The sequence below is a fragment of the Macrobrachium rosenbergii genome, chromosome 47, assembly GCF_040412425.1.
Source record: "Macrobrachium rosenbergii isolate ZJJX-2024 chromosome 47, ASM4041242v1, whole genome shotgun sequence".
NCBI lineage: Eukaryota > Metazoa > Arthropoda > Malacostraca > Decapoda > Palaemonidae > Macrobrachium > Macrobrachium rosenbergii.
Genome location: NC_089787.1, coordinates 27,568,124 through 27,583,123, shown reverse-complemented (window position 1 = coordinate 27,583,123; position 15,000 = coordinate 27,568,124). Strand labels below are relative to the sequence as shown.

The 15,000-nt window shown below is 37.6% G+C and overlaps 1 protein-coding gene across 1 annotated transcript in view; it reads left to right on the top strand.

Annotated features, from left to right (window-relative positions):
* The window catches only part of LOC136830963 (galanin receptor 2a-like), a 42,458-nt gene that overhangs the window by 23,236 nt on the left and 4,222 nt on the right, over window positions 1-15,000 (top strand). Inside the window, exons 2-7 of the mRNA XM_067090920.1 lie at window positions 6,006-6,172; window positions 7,159-7,252; window positions 8,520-8,733; window positions 10,939-11,062; window positions 11,870-12,081; window positions 13,622-13,901. Of these exons, the coding sequence (XP_066947021.1) occupies window positions 6,014-6,172; window positions 7,159-7,252; window positions 8,520-8,733; window positions 10,939-11,062; window positions 11,870-12,081; window positions 13,622-13,901 (1,083 nt within the window). The 5' untranslated portion in view covers window positions 6,006-6,013. The remainder of the gene's footprint in view (window positions 1-6,005; window positions 6,173-7,158; window positions 7,253-8,519; window positions 8,734-10,938; window positions 11,063-11,869; window positions 12,082-13,621; window positions 13,902-15,000) is intronic.

The window sequence follows — 15,000 nt, the reverse complement described above, 5'->3', positions numbered from 1 at the left end:
ATTACAATCCTTTTTACCACGGAAGAGGGTCTTACGGTTTACCTGCAGGCATCTTGGGATGAGATTGCTACGCCCACGCCCTGTCATGTGGATGTTCAAGGGGCTTATGCACGACGGTGTAAGGTTTATCCTGATGGTTACCCATCCAAATACTAACCAGGCCTAACGAGGGATATTTTTATTATGATAATCGCTGTTCCGACGCCGGTAAGTCTTGGAAATAGTCTATTTTTTTTTTTTTTTTACTTCGCTGAGTTGATGGATTTTAAAATTAGGAAAGAAAAATGGAGAGAGAATTTTTCTGCCAAGATTTTGCTGCAACACAGACAAACAAATACACACGCACACACACATATCCATCGGTTTTGAAAAACAAATAACACAAACAATTATCTGAGAAGAGAGAGAGAGAGAGAGAGAGAGAGAGAGAGAGAGATTAATAAACTGAAACGCTACATTACAATTCATGGCCTTAAATATATAGTATGTGTATATATATATATATATATATATATATATATATATATATATATATATATATATATATATATATATATATATATATATATATATGTAGAGAGAGAGAGAGAGAGAGAGAGAGAGATTCATACACCGAAACGCTGCACTACAAATCAAAGCATTAAATACAATATACATATGAAGTAATGAATGACCACAACTTACACCAACAGAGAGAGAGAGAGAGAGAGAGAGAGAGAGAGAGAGAGAGAGAGAGAGAGAGAGAGAGAGAGAGAGAGAGATTATCCATCCGTCAATTAACCTTTTCCTCAACGTCAGAGGACTGAAGCTGCTCCTCCTCCACCTCCACCTCCTCCTAATAAAGATGATTCCCTCTCGAGATCTCCAACTTGTTGGTCGAGATCGAACGCTAATCCTCAAGTAATTCCTCGAAGTGGGTCCTCGGAAGTTAAGAATTGAATGATCTTACCATGTCCGAGGTTCAATGAGCGATTGATTGATTAATTGTTTGTCTGACTGTGTTACTTTTGTAGACTGGTCAATGGCACTATATATAATATATAAATATACATATATATATATTATATATATACGTAAATTAATATATATATATATATATATATATATATATATATATTTTTTTTTTCACAGACATACATATACACACACACACACACACACACACACACACACACATATATATATATATATATATATATATATATATATATATATATATATATATATATATATATATATATATATATATATATATATATATATATATGTGTGTGTCTGTGTACACACGTGTATGCGTATGTGAGGGGTCGTTTCGTCACTGCAATCTAACAGGTTTCTATGAAATTAAACAGCCCATAAAACAAAAATAATAAAATGAAAAAACACATAATCACATAACCACATATTTCGGTTGACTTTACTGCAACCCTATGCTCCTTCATCAATCAGACCAATAATAAGAACTTATTTTGTGGGCCACTGAAAATCCAATTACAGGAATAAGTTAGTTTTACGGCCTATTCTCAAACAAGCTTTCAACTGCTCTGCACCCAAGAGTGCCCAAATCATGTGGGAGCCAATGAGGACCAAGGGAGAGCAGCTTCTAGACACCTTCCACCCCCGCCCCCAACCATAAGACAGCATTTGTGATGATTCTATTACGGTACAGCAAAACAAGTACAGCAACAATGAGCAGCATTACAAAAATAACACTGATCACCTACTGAAAAACAGCATGCAGCATTTGTGATGATTCTATAACGGTGCAGCAAAAAAAGTACAGCAACAGCGAACAGCTTTACAGAAATACTACTTAACACTTACTGAAAAACAGCATACATACAGCATTTGTGATGATTCTATAACGGTACAGCGAAACAAGTACAGCAGCAACGAACAGCATTATAAAAATATAACAATTATCACCTACTGAAAACCAGCACAGGCAGAAAAAAAGGGTCAGAATTCCTGTAAATTTCACCAGATAGTTAAAAGAAGTCTTTCCTCTGTAAATAACTTACCACGAAACAGATAAGTGCATTTGCCGGGATTAGAAAACGCGAAATAAAAATAAATATACACACACACACACACAAACACACGCCATTACACAAGACCACATAACGCCAAAGTGAAGCGCAAACTGGCGTTTTTTTTCTCTCTCTCTCTCAATCTTCCCTTAATCCGGCAGAAAGGATTTCCGAATTCATTCCAGCGCCACCGAAGGATTACTTCTCTAGAAACAAAATCCTCTTGACAATCAGGATTATTGTTTTCACTTACTTCGCTTTTAAAAGGCATTGACCTCGGCGAGGATGGCGGTGGTAAAATTCGATTACGAGGGAACCTCTTTGACATTTGTTGAGGGAGTTTCTCTAGTCCGGAGGGCAGATGCCTTCTGAGTCCTCAGAAAAGTAAATATTAAAGGTGGTTTCTCTGAGTGTATTGGACTGCAAATGATGAGGTCAGATCTAAGAGTGGTTCTTGAGGGTAAATAAGTTACGGTACTGACAAGGTATTCTTGAACAGCAACAAAAGATTTTATATAATTTATATATATATATATATATATATATATATATATATATATATATATATATATAGATAGATAGATAGATAGATAACTAGATATATAATAAGGTAATTTATGTGTTCTGAAATGCAAATGTTGAGGTCAGGTTTTCGAGAATTTCTTGAAGGTAAATAAGTTGTGGTACTGCCGAGGTATTCTTGAACAGGAACAAATATTTTATATATATATAACTTACATTGGTAGATAAAAAGACAGTATGCTGCCTCAAGCCATCTCTCTCTCTCTCTCTCTCTCTCTCTCTCTCTCTCTCTCTCTCTCTCTCTCTCTCTCTCTCTCTCTCTCTCTCTCGTCCGGCCAATGACAGACACAAACTAACAAATGAAAGTCGTATTATATCACCACCTGGGTGATTCTAGATGCACAATAGGAGCGCTATCGAATACCAGTTTTGCTACGCTCCTCAAATAAATAAATTAAACACCAATACAGTTCTAGACACGACATACGCTTCTGTATAGCCAGTCTTTAAACTTTCTTTAGTAAGCGCTGACGGTAGACAGTTAAGCCAATTTATTCTCCAATCAAAGACAAAGCACAGCCAATCCTTAACTCTCTCTGTAGTAAACTCTCCCAAAGGAAAGCAAAGAAGCCAATTTATTCTCAAATCAAAGAGGAAGTAACAAAGGCACCGACCCATTTCACTAAGAAAGCGTAAATAACGATACAGACACAACAAAAAGCCTTTAAGTTAATTTTGTGTGATTTATAACAAAATCAGTGAAACAAAAGCCTTTAGTTAATTCCGTTTGATTTCACTACCTCGAAATCAACGTACGGGAGATTCACAAAAACCCACGGATAGGGTGCCCGTAGGATTTACAGAGGATCTCATCCTCCGCTCACTGCATCCTGAATGACAATTAACGAACCGAATGGATTCCTTTCAATCGTCCCGCTGGGTTAATGGGGATTTTCACGCATCTGTTTTAGGCTCCTGAGTCGTCGAAAGAAGTCGTCCACGTCACCGATAGTTGTCTGAGTCGTTGTGGTACATTATCCGTAGGCATGTTGCAGACAAGTTGTACACATGTTGTAGACAAATGGTAGACATGTTGAAAACAAGTGGTAGACATGCAAACAAGTTGTATGCATATTGTAGACATGTTTTAAACAAGTTATGGAACATGTTGTAGACAAGTTGTTGACTTGTTGAAGACAAGTTGTAGATTTGTTGAGGACAAGTTTTAGACTTGTTGAAGACAAGTTGTAGGCCTGTTGTGAACACGTTTTAGACATGTTTGCAGCCAAATTGTCAAATAGTTCTAAGTCGCATGAACATTCATAAATCGCCCACATGACGTCCACAGAAGTAGTCCAACTAATTGAAAGCCGTCTTAACAGAGTAACAAGTCCCCAACGAAATCTTCCAATTAAGTCACTGCTCTAAGCTTCCAACATTCCCGCCCACGACAATCGTCCAGCCTGCAAGTCGTCAAAAAATAATCGTCGCCAAAATTCGCCAAGGACTTGTCACTTCGTGACTTTGATGACGTAACGACCTCGAATTTGCAGACGGAACAATGGCAAGAGAAGCAATCTTCAATTTATCTTCGTTAAATGAATTCAACTTTGGTGGCCATTAGCGCGCAGGAGAGCGTTGTCCTGTAGACTATACGCACGGGTCCAATTAATTTGCTTTTGATGGTTATACGAGACATGAAGTTCCATAGGAAAAGGATTTATAAGTATCAGATGCTTAAAACGGGTCTCTTTACTTATCTGCTTTGAAGATGTGGATGATTATTTGTGTTATATTAATTTTTCTTGAAAATTATCCTTCTCTTTTTTGTGGACCTCATTTATTTTGCCTTTTTATATGTGGAAACCTACGTCTTGTTATTGCCCGAAGAGATTTGAAAAGGCGGAAAAAGAAACTATATAAACAATTTAATAATAATAATAATAATAATAATAATAATAATAATAATTCTACTTCTTCTTCTTCTTCTTCTTCTTCTTCTTCTTCTTCTTCTTCTTATTATTATTATTATTATTATTATTATTATTATTATTATTATTATTTCAGGCACAATAACGATAGAGAACAGGTAAAAAAAGCCAGTCTGGCCACATTAATTGCAACTAATATTTCCACCCAAAATGTAAATAAAATTCAAAATATGAAGCAAATTGAACGGAACCATTGCAAAGGCACACGAGTCCGGGCTGGAAAAACTCAAAAGAGAAAAAAGGCCTCATGGCATATGTGCTAATATCAGCTCTGGATGTCATTGATTAAAGCGACAAATCTAAAGAATCTCTGTGAAAAGAAGGCTAAATTCTATTACGAATTATCCAGAGAGAGAGAGAGAGAGAGAGAGAGAGAGAGAGAGAGAGAGAGAGAGAAACATAATTATGGAGAACATGGATGTCTCAAATTCCTAAAACAGAGGAAAACATATGCTCTCTCTCTCTCTCTCTCTCTCTCTCTCTCTCTCTCTCTCTCTCTCTCTCTTTCCCATTACATCGATCCGCCAGCCGAAGACAGCTTATCTCGAGATCACTCTGAATACCCATTACTGGTATTTGGGTCTCTATGCAAAAGCCATTTTGGATCGCTTACAACATTATGGCAAGATAGATATTTTGGAGAAGGGGTAGGAGGCGAGGGGGATGGAGAGTGGGGAGGGGTGGAGGGAGGGGAATTTCCAGCTAAGAGGGTTTAAGATATTCCACATATTTTTGAAGCGAATGATGTGGAGGGCTAAGTGGATGACTGCAGAGTTCATGTCTTTAAATAAAACTTGCTGAAGAATGTACCAAGATATTCATTAGAAAGTTCTACTACTGGATTCTTTTACTGATAACATCTTGGTCCATGCTCACACTAGGTGTATTTGAAGATCATGAACTCGAGAATCAACCAACTCATTTGCCTTTCACTTCATTCACTCCCCTAAAAAAAAAAAAAAAACTAATGATGCAAACAAAAAATAGATTTTAAATGGGTGTTTAAAACACACACAATTTACAATATTATAAAGCTTTCTAAATAACAAAGATTCTAAGATTTTCTTCTTTTAAGACCAAAATCAAATATTTAAGATTCTTCAACGATGCTCTCTAAGATCGTCCAACAATTCTTTCTAAGATTCTTCAGCCAATTCTTTCTAAGATCATCCAACAATTCTTTCTAAGATTCTTCAACGATTCTTTCTAAGATCGTCCAACAATTCTTTCTAAGATTCTTCAACGATTCTTTCTAAGATCTTCCAACAATTCTTTCTAAGATTCTTCAACGATTCTTTCTAAGATCCTCCAACAATTCTTTCTAATAGTCTTCAAAAATTCTTTCTAAGATTCTTCAACAATTCTTCTCCTCCAACAATTCTTTCTAAGATTCTTCAACAATTCTTTCTAAGATCCCCCAACAATTCTTCCTAAGATCCTTCAACAATTCTCTCTGTTCTAGTGACCACCATGAACGACTCCCTCTACCCAGCGGATTACGTGGACCAAGATGGCGGACTCTGGGATTCGAACGACACGGAAAACTATTATTCTTTCGCCAACGAATCCGTGGACAAGATGATGGCCATCACCATTGACGACCCGGATGACCTGAGACGACCTTGGAAGGTCAGTAAGTCGCTTTGAAGTTTTAAAGAGTTTTTAATGTATTGGTGATGGGGTCTTTGGATTACAGATTCCCCAATAGCTTAGGATTACTGAGACGACCTTGGAAGGTCAGTAGGTCGCTTTGAAGTTTTAAAGAGTTTTTAATGTATTGGTGAAGGGGTCTTTGGAATACAGGTTCCCCAAAAGCTTAAGATTCCTGAGACGACCTTGGAAGGTCAGTAAGTCGCTTTGAAGTTTTAAAGAGTTTTTAATGTACCGGTGAAGGGGTCTTTGGAATACAGGTTCCCCAATAGCTTAAGATTCCTGAGACGACCTTGGAAGGTCAGTAAGTCGCTTTGAAGTTTTAAAGAGTTTTTAATGTGTTGGTGAAGGAATTGCACGACATGAACAGAGAACAAAATTCTAAGTACCTATGTTGCATACTGTGGGATGTTTATTCTATGCTGATTACCATAAAAACAATGGGAATTAATTCTCAAAATAATGACAGTTAGTCTGTATTGTCATCAGCCACATAAAATGCTTCAATGTATATTTATTTCAAATAAACAATATATATTTTATATTTACTAAGAAATAACGCTTCTTACTTGTCCATCTGACGTTCTTTTGAAAACTCATAAAATTATTTTACTTAGATATATATATATATATATGTATATATATGTATATATATATACATATACATATATACATATATATTTCATATATATATATATATATATATATATATATATATATATATATATATATATATATATGAATCCACAGGAAAAGGATCACAGGAAAAATTGGAACGACAGAGTGCCAAGTACTTTCGTGTAACTAAAACACATCTTCAGGACACAAAGATATTATGTTAAAATTACGCGAGAGTAATCTGTTTATTTTCAAACTTTTCCTGTGGATTCAGCTAATAAACAAATCCCTTGTGTATTTGTGATTCTTAATAATAATATATATATATATATAATTTCTTTCACCAGACAATACCATTTTTCTACGTGTACATCATCACCTACTTGATTACGCTGATCTTCGGAATGATCGGGAACGTTGCAGTCATCCTGCTGATGGCAGGTGAGTGGCGTATCACCCAAACCTCCTCATCACGACTCCTGACGCATATATATATATATGTATATAACCCTTCCGTTTTTAAGCGGCGAGTACATCGGTCAATGCGCCATGATGTAATGCAATCAATTGCCGGAGATTGTTTTTATCTGATGAATGTCGATGCTAAAGGAATCTGGTAGCTGTATAATAATAATAATAATAATAATAATAATAATAATAATAATAATAATAATAATAATAATAATAATAATAATAATAATAGCTTATTTTGAATGTAAATTCATATACATTATTTTAATAATAATAATAATAATAATAATAATAATAATAATAATAATAATAATAATAATAATAATAATAATAATAATCTTATTTCGAATATAATTTCATATGCATTATTTTACAAAAATATTTAACAAAGTATTTTTTTTATTTAAATTATTAATCATTATTTATCACTTCATTCATTTAACCAGAACTATCCAAACTGGAAAAGTTCTAGCCAAAAATATTTTGTACTCTACCAGACTTTCTCATTTACATTATCATACTATCTTGTGGGAACTTAGTTATGGCCTCCATAAGGTACTAACATTCACCTATCATTGTTTTTGTGGTCTAAAATTGAATTCGCCGACAGACCCGGGCCAATTTCTCCTTCGATCCAAATATTTAGTAGCCCACTTCCTGAAGCCTATAGTTAAAATAGTTAATAAGGGTGATGCGAAGTTGTTTGAGAAATCTTCCCAAAATTTCGTATCTAATCCAGGTTAGGATTTATCTAACGTTGCACCCTGCTCTAAATGATGAGTCTGTACTGGCATAAGGCCAGCTCATTCTAAAACGAAGGCATCATTAAGCTATTCATTCGCGAATGATCAAAATGTTAGTAGATATTGAAGAAATTAAAAAAAGGGGGTCACAGTAGGGAGTTTCAGGAAATGTTTCTTGCTGGTTATTTTGATGTTTCTCACATTTGAACATTATGTTGTTGGCTATTTAGTGATGAACTTCGTATAATGAGGAATATGAACAAAATGTTGGTCTCAAGCAGCCTAAATGGCCTTCATAGGCCAAGACTGAAAACGAATTATATATCCTGGAAAAATTAAATAATATAAAAAATATAATTAGAGAAAAAAATGTTTGTTTATAACTAGACATAAATCTACCATAAACTGATCTTTCCCCCTTAATCATAAGTTAATCTTTCTCTCAGTGGTCTTAACAATAAATTAAAAAAACATCTTTCCCGTCCCTTCCCGAGGCGACCGTAAGTCCCGCACCACCACGAACATGTTCCTGGTGTCTCTGTCGGTGGCGGACCTCCTGATGCTGGTCCTCTGCGTGCCCCTGGAGACGGTCTACTTCTTCGTGGTGCTGTGGGACTCCGGGGGCGCCGCCTGCAAGATGGCCAACTACTTCATGATGCTCTCCTTCACCGCCAGCGTCCTGAATCTAACAGCCGTCAGTTTGGAAAGGTTGGTATGTCTGAATCTAACAGCAGTCAGTTAGAAAAGGTTGGTGTGTCTGAATCTAACAGCCGTCAGTCAGAAAAGGTTGGTATGTCTGCATCTAACAGCAGTCAGTTTGAAAAGGTTGGCATGTTTGAATCTAACAGCAGTCAGTTTGGAAAGGTTGGCATGTCTGAATCTAACAGCAGCCAGTTTGGAAAGGTTGGTATGTTTGAATCTAATAGCAGTCAGTTTGGAAAGGTCGGTATGTCTGAATCTAACAGTAGTCAGTTTGGAAAGGTTAGTATGTCTGACTCAAACAGCAGTCACTTTGAAAACGTTGGTATGTCTGAATCTAACAGCAGTCAGTTAGGAAAGGCTGGTATGTCTGAATCTAACAGCAGTCAGTTTGGAAAATATAACAGAAGTCAGTTTGAAAAGGTTGGTATGTCTGAATCTAACAGTAGTCAGTTTGGAATGGTTGGTATGTCAGAATCTAACAGCCGTCAGTCTGGAAAGGTTGGTATGTCTGTCAGAATGTCTCAAGTTGTGCTGTGGTTAGGCTATAGCTTCCTTCGTGTTAGGCTGACTTTCCTTTTCTGGTCTGGGCAAGATGAGGGTATCAGGTTGTTTTTCTTGTAATTTTACTCATCTAAACAACGGGGATCTTATCAGTAATGTTGAGAGAATTAAAACACCAAAGGTCGTAGCTTATTACAAAGTTCCAAAAACATAGGGACAGAGAGCAATAACTATAATTCCCTTGGGCTTTTATTATTTTTACATTCAATACCCATACTTCAGGGAATATAAAAAAGAGAAATTAAAAATAAAACCACTTAACATTGCGGGTGTAACACGGAAAAACACACTATGAAATCCACCTGGAATTGAAATTCATATTCAGCATGTATTTCTATAATCTTACTAATATTTCTAGTACTGATTCCATTTCACCGTGACTAATAGGCAAGCTGCAATAAACGATGTTAAAAGGTACCTATTAATTCTTCTTATCAGTGCAGGGTCATATACAGTATATATAATGCCATTGCGGTTATTTTTCATTGCCATTGCAGGTTAGTTCTCCCTGTCAGTGCATGTTCATTTCAATTGCCTTGAGGTTAATTTCTATTCCCATTGCAGGTTAACTCCCATTGCCTTTTCAGGTTAGTTCCTGCAGCTTTGCAAGACAACTCTTTGCCATTGCAGGTTAATTCGTATTGCCTCAGCAGGTCAGCTCCTATAACCATTGCAGGTTAATTCCTATTGCCTCTGCAGGTCAACTCCTATTGCCATTGCAGGTTAATTCCTGATGCCCTGAAGGTCAACTCCTATTGCCATTGCAGGCTAATTCCTGTTGCTATTGCAAGTTAACTCTTATTGCCACCATAGGTTAATTCCATTGTCACTGGAGGTTCATTTCAACAGTTTAATTCTACTGCCACCGCAGGTTAATTCCTACTGCCATTGCATATAAATTCCTATTATCATTGCAGGCTAATTCCTACGACCACTGCAGGTTAATTCCTGTTGTCATTGCAGGTCAATTCCTGTTGTCATTGCAGGTTAATTCCTGTTGTCAGTGCACGTCAATTCCTGCTGCCATTGCAGGTTAATTCATATTACCATTGTCGGTTAATTTATATTACAATTGCAGGTTAATTCTGTCACTGAAGGTTAATTCTTTCTGCCATTGCATGTTAATTCCAACTGCCACTGAAGGTTAATTCCTAATGTCACAGCAGGTTAATTCCAACTGCCATTGCAGTTATATTTCATTGCCATTCCAGGTTAATTCCAACTACCATAGCAGTTATATTTCATTGCCCCTCCAGGTTAATTCCAACTGCCATTGGAGTTATATTTCACTGCCATTCCAGGTTAATTCCAACTGCCATTGCAGTTATATTTCACTGCCATTCCAGATTAATTCCTATTATCACTGCAGGTTAATTCCAACTGCCATCGCATTTATATTTCATTGCCACTCCAGGTGAATTCCAACTGCCAATGCAGTTATATTTCATTGCCACCCCAGGTTAATTCCTGTTGTCAATTCCTGTTGTCACTGCAGGTTAATTCCAACTGCCGCGCAGGTTGATTCTCACTGCCATCGCAGTTAAATTCCTACTGCCACTGCAAGCTAATTCCCATTGCCACCGCAGCTTAATAATTACCAACCACTGAAGATTAATTCTCACTGCAGGTCAATTCCCACTGCCATTGCAGGTTCATCGTGATCGTGTTCCCGATGCGATCTCGGTCCCTGTGCACGATGAGCAACTGCCGCCGGTCCGTCCTCTTCGTGTGGGTCGTGTCTCTCATTCTCGCCTGTCCAATCATCAAAGTCATGGTATGTGCTCTCAGGTGTCGCTCGGGGACGTGATTTAAGTGTTTAAGTGACGTGACTAAAGTGCTTAAGTGCTGGGAGGGCGGTAAATATGACTTCGTTTTCCTTGGAGAAATTTATGGGCTTCTGATGTTTCGTTAAGTGTCATTTTAGGCTCAGAGTATTGTTTCTCCAATGGCAAATTTTAAATGTTTTGATTTATCGTTCTATTTTAAATCTAATTGCACGTATTAATGTGATTCATATCTAAGAAACGTTTGATTTGCGAGGAGGAAAAATGTTTTTTGTCAGATTTCAAAGCTTTAATGAGAGATTTTAAATTTTAAATAACTTCAATAATTAAAAGCCATCCAAACCACAAAATTTACGTAAGAATTACGTGACTTGACAATGCCAATTACAAAACAGTTTTTGTACACGTCAAAAAACATTTGATTTGCGAGGAGGAAAACGTTTTACACGTCTGATTTCATAGATCAATACAGAAAGATTTTGTACTTTATAAGCCATTTCAGTCGTTAAAAGTCACCCAAACCACAAAATTTACGTAGGAACTAAATGACCTGACAATGCAAATAACATGACAATATTTGCACATCAAAAACGTTTAATTTACGAGAAGGAAAACGTTTTCCATGTCAGATTTTAATCACAGTTCTATAAAGAAAGATTCTTTTCTGTAAGCCATTCCACTCATTCAAAATTACCCTCTCATGACAGATTTCAATCACAGCCTCTGTTCTTGAAGCAATGTCACTCACTAAGTCACCCAAACCACACCAGTTAATTTAAAAACACCCTAATCCACAGGAGGCCCACACCGTGGTGTACACGAACCCGTCCAGAACAGAGTGGGTCTCGGCCCACTACTGCAAGCCCATGGATTCCCTGGTGTTCCTGACCTACCAACTGCTGGTTCTCTTCGTCATACCGGCGCTGCTGATGATCGCCTTCTACACGGCGGTCATCCGGGAACTCTGGAAGTCCACGAAGACGATCAAGGCCCTCACCAGCTCTAGGGGGTAAGGGGGAGGGGGACTGGGTTTCTTTAGGTAGGTGAGAATGGAATGGAATTTGAAATTTAGGTCAAAGGCCAGGCACTGGGACCTATGGCGTCATTCAGCGCTGAAAGGGAGATTGACAGTAAGGTTTGAAAGGTGTGACAGGAGGAAAACCTCGCAGTTGCACTATGAAATAATTGTTAGCGAGGATGGAGGGTCAGATGAATGGAGGTACAGTAAAAGGAATGACAGACTGCAGCTAGGGGCCGGAAGGGACGCTGTAAAGACCCTTAGGTAATCCCTACAATGCACTTCGTGAGTTGCACTGACGGCATTAACCCCCTTCGAGAGAGATAGGTGGGGGACATCGGCCCTTATAGGCAGTGACGAAATGCTTCGGTTTCTCTAGACAATTAGGGGTCGCCATCTATAGTGAGTAAGTCAACATACTAAGACCTTGCACAGAAAACTTCCAAAGAATAGAACGTACCTGTGATAAAAGGAAAAAGTAAAAAATGCGCCGATGTTTCTTCGGTGCAATCAATTTTTCTGCGCAGCCGCGGCCCATGAAACTCAGCCACGGTCCGGTGGTGGCCTGTATTGTTGGTACCTACAGCGTTGCCAGAAGTTCGATTATGACTAATTTTAACCTTAAATAAAATTAAAACTACTAAGGCTACAGGGCTGCAATTTGGTATGTTTAATGATTGGAGGGTGGATGATCAACATAACAATATGCAGCCCACTGGCCTCAGTATTGTTTAAGATCTGAGGGCGGACAGAAAAAGTGCGGACAGAATAAAGTGCGGACGGACAGACAAAACCGGCACAATAGTTTTCTTTTACAGAAAACTTAAAACGTCAAAAAAGAAGAAATAGCAGCAATGAGGCAAGGCTCTGATCTGTTTTGCTGTAGGAGATAATGGGTAGATGTCACTAAGTCAGCAACAAGGAAAATAATTCGGTTTTTGTAGAATTCTAAACAAGGTGGTCCCAAGAACTAGAGAAAACACTTAAAAGGCGTCATCATCCTTAAAACTAAATAAAAATAAGTTGATCAATTTAGGGTAGGTTAAAAAGGTAGAAAACTTTCCAATGGAAGGATTAGAACTTTCAGTGCTACATCTTTTAAGAAGACTCATTCGGAATGAACTGGGTGGTACTTCTCTCTCTCTCTCTCTCTCTCTCTCTCTCTCTCTCTCTCTCTCTCTCTCTCTCTATTTTTATTCTGTCTACCTGTTCGTTTTTTATGTTTTTCCATCTTTTATTCTGTCTACCTGTTCGTCGTTATTTATGTTTGTTTACTGGCTTTTAATTTTTATTTCTTTCTGTTTCGTTATTTATTCATCTAAAATTAATTATTCTTTCTTTCTTTCTCTTTTATTCATCTTTTATTTTTTCTTTTTAATTTTTATTTTTGTCTGCCTGTTCGTCGTTATTTATGTTTGTTTACTGATTAATTATTTCTTTCTTTCTGTTTTTATTCATCTAAAATTAATATTCTCTCTCTCTCTCTTTCCTTTAACTAACAACCTCCCATTCTCTCTCTCTCCCCCACAAGCACGGGATGTTCCACCACGCCCTCCGACAACTACCACCTGAAGGTGTCCACCTCCTCCGGCGGGGGGAACCTCGCCGTGGTAGGGCGCGCCCACGTCGGAGGGGTCGCCCTTCGGAACGGGCGCCTCGGGGGCAGCGACTCCGCCTACAACAGCTCCAACTCGCTCTACGTGCCCTACGCGACAACGGCCAACAGGTCCCGCACGCCCTCCCCGACGGCACGGCACCTCCACAAGAAGCACAAAGAGAAGAGCGAGGACGTCAAGAAGGCCAGGAAGCAGGTCGGAGCTCTCTCTCTCTCTCTCTCTCTCTCTCTCTCTCTCTCTCTCTCTCGTGGTCCATCTGTTCGTGATTCATCTGTGTACTGATTGTTGATTATCCTTTATTTTTGTCTATCTAAAACTAATAATCTGTCTGTCTGTCTGTCTGTCTGTCTCTCTCTCTCTCTCTCTCTCTCTCTCTCTCTCTCTCTCTCTCTCTCTCTCTCGTGGTCCATCTGTTCGTGATTCATCTGTGTACTGATTGTTGATTATTCTTTATTTTTGTCTATCTAAAACTAATAATCTGTCTGTCTGTCTGTCTGTCTGTCTGTCTGTCTCTCTCTCTCTCTCTCTCGTGGTCCATCTGTTCGTGATTCATCTGTGTACTGATTGTTGATTATCCTTTATTTTTGTCTATCTAAAACTAATCTCTCTCTCTCTCTCTCTCTCTCTCTCTCTCTCTCTCTCTCTCTCTCTGTTCGTGATTTATCTGTGTGCTGATTACTGATTATCATTTATTTACGTCTATCTAAAATTAATAATCACCTCTCTCTCTCTCTCTCTCTCTCTCTTTTTATCCATCTGTTCGTGATTTGTCTGTGTACTGATTATTGATTATCCTTTGTTTTCGTCTATCTGAAACTAATAATCTAATCTCTCTCTCTCTCTATCTCTCTCAGTCCTTTTGTCTGTCTTTACCTCTGTCTACCTGTTCGTCGTAATTTGTTTTCTCTTTCTCTATTTATTCGTCTAAAATTAATATTCTCTCCCTCTCTCTCTCTCTCTCTCTCTCTCACACACACACATGCACACGAACATGAAACTTTCCATACTGAATTAGAAGCAAACATTTTTTTAACATCAATCCATGTATACACACACATACATATACATATATATAAATATATATATATATATATATATATATATATTATATATATATATATATATTTATATATATCCATATAATCTATCACTTTCGTTGCATATTTTAAAACTAACCAAACAACCTCACACTGTAATCTCATCGAGAGCAGACGCTCATTACAGGCGGCGCTCCTTTCATCACCAACATCTCTTTGCATAAAACATTCCGTAACTTTCGTAATCTTTTCGTCAT